General features: G+C 29.8%; 4 protein-coding genes across 4 annotated transcripts; 1 reads left to right on the top strand and 3 right to left on the bottom strand.

Moving 5' to 3' along the window:
- Positions 1–384: 384 nt before the first annotated feature.
- LOC119664263 (histone H3) lies at positions 385–923 on the bottom strand. Its single transcript, XM_038073793.1, has one exon. The coding sequence runs from the start codon at positions 820–822 to the stop codon at positions 412–414; it is 411 nt and encodes a 136-aa protein (XP_037929721.1). The 5' UTR covers positions 823–923; the 3' UTR covers positions 385–411.
- Positions 924–1,108: 185 nt separating this feature from the next.
- On the top strand, positions 1,109–1,501 carry LOC119664264 (histone H4). Its single transcript, XM_038073794.1, has one exon. The coding sequence runs from the start codon at positions 1,128–1,130 to the stop codon at positions 1,437–1,439; it is 312 nt and encodes a 103-aa protein (XP_037929722.1). The 5' UTR covers positions 1,109–1,127; the 3' UTR covers positions 1,440–1,501.
- A 1,455-nt stretch (positions 1,502–2,956) lies between these two features.
- On the bottom strand, positions 2,957–3,671 carry LOC119664266 (histone H1-like). Its single transcript, XM_038073795.1, has one exon. It carries the CDS (start codon positions 3,635–3,637, stop codon positions 2,957–2,959), a length of 681 nt encoding a protein of 226 aa, XP_037929723.1. The 5' UTR covers positions 3,638–3,671.
- Positions 3,672–6,842: 3,171 nt separating this feature from the next.
- On the bottom strand, positions 6,843–7,287 carry LOC119664267 (histone H2A). Its single transcript, XM_038073796.1, has one exon. It carries the CDS (start codon positions 7,236–7,238, stop codon positions 6,864–6,866), a length of 375 nt encoding a protein of 124 aa, XP_037929724.1. The 5' UTR covers positions 7,239–7,287; the 3' UTR covers positions 6,843–6,863.
- Positions 7,288–8,541: the final 1,254 nt, after the last annotated feature.

Here is an 8,541-nt window from a genome sequence, read left to right as displayed (position 1 = left end):
TACAGCAAAAGAAAAATAAAACATATTGATTCAATTAAATGTTATGACGTGAAACATTCTATGTCTAATGATATACTATATGATACTAATAATAGTATACATATGATACATATACATATTAATATATATTATGCTACTTCTAATAGCTATGTCTATACTATATCTATATGATATAATTTATCATTATCTCTTTTCTTTGAATAAACTTACTATTATAATTGTTGCATTTACATTTACATTTACATTTTGCTTATTTTATTTTCATAGTCAAAAATAAGCAATTGAAAATAGTCAAGCAATTTCAAACCCTGGATAAGTCATGTCATTTTTATTTATCTCTTTTCTTTATATAATTTTGGTCCTGAAAAGGACCGATTTTTGTATATTTATAAAATTATATTGCTTCCAATCTTAAGCACGTTCTCCACGAATACGTCTAGCCAATTGAATATCTTTTGGCATAATTGTAACGCGTTTGGCATGAATTGCGCATAAGTTAGTATCTTCAAAAAGACCCACTAAGTATGCTTCGCTAGCTTCTTGAAGAGCCATTACAGCAGAACTCTGGAAACGTAAATCAGTTTTGAAATCTTGTGCAATTTCACGGACCAAACGCTGGAATGGCAATTTGCGAATCAAGAGTTCAGTACTCTTTTGGTAGCGACGAATTTCACGTAAAGCTACAGTTCCTGGACGATAACGATGTGGTTTTTTCACACCTCCAGTAGCTGGTGCACTTTTACGTGCGGCTTTGGTAGCCAATTGTTTTCGTGGTGCCTTACCACCAGTCGATTTACGAGCAGTTTGCTTTGTACGAGCCATAATTTATGAGATATGTTACAATATGGTATTTTAAAAAATAGCGCAATTGAATAGCTCAATTTTCTCATCATACCTGGATGTTCTGTTTCAACTATTCACATGTTTTAACATTCATTGTTTCTCATATTGCTTATTCTTTTTGTTTTGTTTTCTTATGTTTTGTTTTGTTTTACCCAATATTTTTCATATCTTTCGTAGTGCTTATATTTTCTATAAATAGTCGTCAATCATCTGTCGTCACTTCATTTATTGTTTGAATTTGAATTCGAACGGTTCTTCCATATCTATAAAAATTTAAATACAAAATGACTGGTCGTGGTAAAGGTGGCAAAGGATTAGGAAAAGGTGGTGCTAAGCGTCACCGCAAAGTTCTTCGTGATAACATCCAAGGTATTACGAAACCAGCTATCAGACGTTTAGCTCGCCGAGGCGGAGTTAAGCGTATTTCTGGTTTGATTTATGAAGAAACTCGTGGAGTATTGAAAGTATTTTTGGAAAATGTGATCCGTGATGCTGTTACATATACAGAACATGCCAAAAGGAAGACTGTTACAGCCATGGATGTCGTATATGCTTTAAAGAGACAAGGCCGTACCTTATACGGTTTTGGAGGTTAAGCAAATAATCAATTATTGATTTAATAATGCAATAATATATTGCCCAATGGTCCTTTTCAGGACCCAAATAATCTTACACTTAAAGAGATAAATTTACATATATATGTGTTGGTATTTTTCTAAAATTATAAAAAAATAAAATTTATTATTAGCCTGATCGGTTGATGTCTGTCGAGTATAATTTATAATTAAAATGATCAGTTTAACAATGTACAAAATATTTATTATTATAATTCTCAATTTCTTTGTTACATTAGCAGTATATATGTGGACTAGCTTCTTACGGGCTTAATTATAATTCTCATTCAATTTTTTTATAGAATAAGATAAATAGAACTGACGTATATGAGTAATTTGCGGACTGTTAGATATTGCAGTTTGAAGTTTCCGCACAATGGTGCAAAAATTTTCTCCATTCATTCCTAAGAGGTGGTTTTAGTGAATTCAAATCTCACACTGAATCTTAATCTTAATCCAAATCCAAGTGTTCAACAAGCAAACTGCTTCCGGGGAAAATGAAAGTGAAAAAAATTCGTATATGAATTAAGTGAATTATGACAATATTATATAAAGAAAAGAAATAAAAGAACTTGTTATTGAAATAAATTAGAATATTTTAAAATTATCTTTAAGTAATTTGCAGCGTCTTGCAAGTGAGTACCGAGTGTGGTGTGTTAGTTATAAATTAACAAGTGTAATTAGAAGCATTATATAATAATAAATAAAATTAGCATAAACCACTATTTTTATTTATTTAAAATAGAATTTAAAAATGAAATTAAGTGAATAAAATATATACAAGTGAGTATTTCATCAAATAAATGACATATTTTGATATATAATATTTTATGGTCATTACTATAATAAATAAATAATTGGATATTAAATATAATAGAATAAGATAAATATTTATTAACTTAAGAATGATGTGAAGTATTGCACATAATGTCTAAATAAGAGAATATAATTTTTTTAAATGCATAAAGAATTTTTGTTTGCTTATTAGAGATTAAATTTATAGCGCATTACAGAATAAAAGAATTTCTTCATATTATTCATGAGGTATTATTAAAAGAAATGATCGTGCACTGTGACCTACAAGGTATATTGTGCCCATTACTCGGGTTAGAGTGTTTCTCCAAGTCCGTTTTCTTTAATGAAAGACAATATAAAGTCCATCTTTCCTAGTCTTGAATATTTATGATCCATGAAATACCCTCCTAGGTGTTTATTCCGTTTGTGCATCAGTGGGCACTACCCAAGCACATGGTATGCAGTTTCTCTCTTCTCTACAGTATCTGCAGTCTGAGTTGGATTGAATTCCTAACTTCGATAGGTGATTATTCAATCTTTAGTGACCGGTCATTAATAAACGCAATAGGTATACCATATACTAAAACATTTTATAAAATAAATAAATAAATAAATAAATAATGAATCTTCTTATCTTCTTTTTACACATATTTTGTAGCCCTAAAAAGGGCTGTTTTGATGAATTTAAAGTTTGATTTTTAAAATTATTTTTTTGCAGCAGTTTTCTTGACTGATGTTTTTTTAACGGCAGTTTTTTTAGGTTTTGCGGCCGTTTTAGCTTTTGTAGAAGTAGACTTTGGTTTAGCTGGCTTAGCCTTAACAGATCCAATCTTTTTAACACTTTTAACTTTAGCTTTCTCAGTTTTTTTCTTTTCAACACTCTTCTTAGCTGCCGCAGATTTTTTAGGTTTTTTCTCTCCAGATACCTTTGCCTTTGACTTTTTAGTACCTGCAGATGATGCAGTAACCTTCTTCTTCGTAACACCTGATGGCACCTTCTTTTTCTTACCCTCGACAGACGATTTAGGAGACTTAGCAGCAGCAGCTGATAATTTAAATGAACCAGATGCACCTTTTCCTTTTGTTTGTATCAATTTGCCATTAGCTACAGCAGTTTTCAAATATTTTTTAATAAATGGAGCCAATTTCTGGGCATCACATTTATATGTGGCACTTATATACTTTTTAATTGCCAACAATGAAGATCCGCTGCGTTCCTTCAAGTTCTTGATAGATGCATCAACCATTTGTTGTGTTGATGGATGAGATGGAGCTGCAGAAGGTTTTTTTACTTTTGTTGCCTTTTTAACAGCAACTTTCTTTTCAGGAACGGCAGTTATCTCCTTTGGAGAATCTGTATTTGCAACGGCAACAGCTTCAGACATATTTGCTTTTTAATATTCCGTAATATTCTTACTTATGAATATTTTTTCACATTTTTATGGTAGCTTAGCTCACTTTGTACGAAGCGCCGAGAAGAGCGCATTTATAAAAATTTTTCATTAATACATATTTCTACTGAGTTTGAAAAAATTTTTCAACATTTATTATTAATTTTAAATAGACCAAGTAAATTAAACACAATTATTTAAATCAAATTAAGTAAAGAAGATATTGAATATTTTATTACATTCATTTTTATACTAATTATAATTATATAAAATATATAAAAATTGGTTTAAACTTTAAATTTTGTAAATCTATAGTTGAACTTGTTAATAAATTAGAATATTTTAAAGTTATCTTTTGTATAATTTATATATTAAATTATTTATTAAATAGTTTATTCAATTCTCTGTTAAATTATATATATGGTTTTATATATTTCATATATTTATAAATGCAAATTTAATAAAACACGAGATGCATAAAAACGTCAGTTTTAACATTTTGAATGCTTATGTTTTATCCTATTTTGAAATATTAACTCAATTTATATAAAAGTTTAAAATTTTAAAGCACTAATAGAAATAATTATAAATAAATATATTGTATTTTAATTAGAATATAAGATTATCACTTTTAATTATATCAAATAGTGTCTATTTGAGATTAGATATCCATCCATAATGTTAACATGTTACATTGAATTCGTTTACTTTAAAATATGTTTTAAGATTTTCTATACGTGTTATTTTTAAAATTTTATTACAAGTTTTAAATAATTTTTAATCATGTGAAAAATTATTATATATAAACGTTATTAATAACATATCAGCAATTAAATTTATAGTTTTCAATATCATTCGAATAACAACTGTACGTATCCTACTTAATAGAATTCATAAAAAAAAATTATATCTACATACATGATTAAAAATATATAAGAATGAAATCATTTTACTTTTTCTTTTATAATTATAATTTAATTATTTAACTTTGACTATTATAAGTATTTTATTAAATATGTATATTTAAAAAAAATGTTCTTTTTATTACTTTATAATTAAAATAAAATTAAAATTAAATGTGCGTATTCTAACATTTTTATAAGGAGTGATATACGACATAAAATGTTAAAATTTAAGATGAATTTTTTTATAAACTAACATGGATATGGATAACATTTAAATAGATACTGAAGTATATATATAAACTTGCGGCTGCAATCTTCCATAGTCATTCCTAAGAGCTAGTTTTAGTAGGTTCAAGACTCACACAGTGGCTTTGGATGTTTTCCATCTACTGCCATAAATCTTTTATAAAATATAGAATATTTTATAAAACTAATTCAGATACAAATTTTAAAAACTCTACCTTTAAATAATTTATCTATAATAATAAATATTACAATACCAAAATATTGAAATAGTAACTATGATAATAATAGTAAACATTTAGGCCGTGTGCGAGTTCGAGTATATTTAGGGGAAATAGTCAATTATGTCGGTATGGCAGCGATTGTTGGTACATACCAGAATTTCTAATGAGATAAATTAGGTGTTACCATTTTGAAAATTTTATAAGATGTTTAGTAAATAAATAAATAAATTTTAAAACTTTTAAAAGAAAAATAATTATTTTTTATATGTTTCCTTCTTTATATTATGAATATTAATGTTTTTTAATAATTGTATCACATTTATTTAATAATAAATACAAATATTTGGCACAAAATTATTAGGTTCTTGATTTCAAAAAGGTAATTATGAAACTTTATGCTATTGGCCTGGCAACGTTATTTGTTTTGTACATTTTTATTAGTAACAAATATAATATTAATATTATTGTAACTTAGATTATACTACCTGCGAAGATTTATGTATCTATTTATTGATACGCGAATCTATGATAAATATTAAAAGATTCTTAATAATATATAGGGTTAGGCGATTGAAGTGTTACAAATTACACAGCGATATGTTTGTCAAACTGATATTGCCAACTACGTCAAATTCATATGAATGACAGCTATTTATATTGTTTACAAGTTACCACAAGCATTTGCGTCTAAGTTTTATAGAACTAATATTATTCGAAATGGAATTAAAAAATAAGTGTGATTGCATTATATTTGGTTGGAAAATTACAACTAGCTATTGTGCTTGAGCTCAAATATCTCAATGTGAATAAAATGTTTGTGTATCGTACCTTAAATCGTTATAATAGCTCAGGCAGAGTCACCAAATGCTATAGTGGTGGACAAAAAAAAAAACAGCAACATTGCCTAAAATGGTTCGGAAAGTGAAGGCTCGACTTAAACGAAATCCACGTCGTAGTACTAATCAAATGGCCAAAGAACCGATAATATCTGAACGAAGCATCTGACGCATTTTCCAAAATAAGCTCAAGGTAAAGCTTTAAAAGTTCCAAGGCACAAGATCTTGCACCAAAGCAACAAAAAGTTAGACTCGAATGAGCAAAGGAGTTGTTACGCTGGGCCAATTTGGAGAGCAAGTTGAGAACTAAAAAATAAGCCAGTTTCGATACGCTGAAGAAAGCTTTTATTCAGGAATAGGCCAAAATACTGGAAGATCACAGCCATAGTCAAGACAAAAGGTGGCCACATCAAGCTAGAGTGAATGGATTGTGAAATTTTAATTATTTTCACAAATTTTTGTAATTTGAATCAATAAAAAAATAATGTGATCGCTTGAATAGGTAACACTTCAATTATCTAACCCTGAATAATAAACTTGCATTCTTAAAAAATAGTGGCACAGCGAACCTGCTTTCTAGGAAGTCAATTGGAACGCATACACACTCGTATGTATAAAAACTGGTTGATACCTGCTGCCCAAAAACAAAAAAAAAATTATTACTATGTAGCAAAACGCAGTGTTAAGTTATACACTAACAATGCTATGTATTTTATCTGTTATGTAGGCTGATTTACAATTTTCGAAGATTTCGATTTCATGAAGGTCTTCCAGGAATGTAACGGAACAGAAGGGCGAGGCAAGAAATGATTGATTGTTAAGTGTTTTAAAGTATGGCTTGTGTAAGTTAGTAGGGTAGGTATGATAGTATGTACAATATTTATATCAATTGATTTAATGAAATACATTTTCTTTAATAAAATAAATTTTGTCGTCCTGAAAAGGACGGATTAATTGATAGTTAATTCTCCACGTATATGTATTCGTATTTTAATAAATAAAATAAAATAATTTAAGCCTTCTTTTCTGTTTTCTTTGGCAAAAGTACAGCCTGAATGTTTGGTAGTACACCACCTTGTGCAATTGTAACACCAGACAATAATTTGTTCAATTCTTCATCATTACGTATGGCCAACTGTAAATGACGAGGAATGATTCTTGTCTTCTTATTATCGCGTGCTGCATTGCCAGCCAATTCAAGAACTTCAGCAGCCAAATATTCCATAACGGCAGCTAAGTAGACTGGAGCACCTGCACCAACGCGTTCAGCATAATTGCCTTTACGCAATAATCGATGAATACGACCAACTGGAAATTGTAATCCAGCACGATTTGATCGTGACTTTGCCTTGCCTTTAACTTTACCACCTTTACCACGACCAGACATAGTTGAGTTGAGTTTCTAGTAGTTGAGATTTATAAAAATTGGATCTATTTTTTTTTAATGTTGTTGTTGAAAATTGAGTTCGAGTCGGTAAAAGTTAATACCTTGACTCAATTATAGTGGTAGACATTTCTAGATTATGTCCACTGGGTAAATGACGAGTGCTCAATTAATTTTATTGTTTAGTTTAGTTAATAATGGTACGGATGTCCGCGTATCTTCCTGTAGTGTGAATAGGTTGTTGGTGTAGATTTTGCAATAAAGTGTTGTCATGTGCATCTATTGATTTGAATAATTTGAGAGCCCTGTCTTTAATGTATAGTTTGATAGGTGTGATTTTTAGATCCCTTTGAATATCGACATTTCTTATGTACCAGGGAATGTTAAATATTTTTTTAATGGCTATATTTTGACATGTTTGAAGTTTGTTGAAGTTAGTTTTTGAAGTTTTGGAGAAAGCAATGAAGCCATATGATAGCGCCGGACGCATTATCTGGGTATAAAGCAACTTTTTATTTTTGATACTTAGAGCCTTGTTTTTGTAGAGCGGTCGTAAATGGTTTAGCATTGTGTTGATTTTATTTCTTAGATTGTATATGTGCGTGCTCCATTGGAATTTCTTGTCAAATGTAATCCCCAGGTATTTGATGTGGTCTTCCCAGTCTATATCGGTGTCATTTACTTTTAATTTTGGTGGATATTGCCACCGTTTTCTGGTTATGAAAATTGCCTTCGTTTTATCGTTATTAATTTTAATTTTCCATTTTTGGAAGTAAGAAGTGACACAGTCAACATGTTCCTGTAATGTGTTACTGACGTTTAAAGTATTTTTATCAGCATAGAATATACAGGTATCATCTGCATATAGGGCTAGTTTAGATGGTTCTAGCTTTGGAATGTCGGAAGTGAAGAGATTGTATAGGGCTGGAGACAATGGAGAGCCTTGAGGCACCCCTGCTTCAATAAATCTGGGGGTTGATAGATGATTATTGATTTTGACTCTGAATTGTCTTTTATGCATGAAGCTACCAATGATTTTGATGATGTTGAGAGGTAGATTTAGGTCGTACATTTTAGAGATGAGGCCATCGTGCCAAACTTTATCAAACGCTTTCTCAACATCAAATATTATCATGCCCGTCGATTTATTTTCTCTAAGTGCAGATTGGATGTATTGTGTCACTCTTGCCAGTTGTAGATCGGTCGAATGGTTGGCTTTGAAGCCGAATTGTTCGTCCGGTATAAGTTTTAGGCGATTTGTTTCGGTCTGCAGTCTATTTAGAATGACTCTTTCAGCTAGTTTCCC

Source organism: Teleopsis dalmanni, unplaced genomic scaffold, assembly GCF_002237135.1.
Source record: "Teleopsis dalmanni isolate 2A unplaced genomic scaffold, ASM223713v2 unscaffolded_contig_1706, whole genome shotgun sequence".
NCBI classification, from domain to species: Eukaryota; Metazoa; Arthropoda; class Insecta; order Diptera; family Diopsidae; genus Teleopsis; species Teleopsis dalmanni.
Note: the sequence above shows the minus strand (reverse complement) of the source record. Positions and strands in the feature narration are given on the sequence as shown.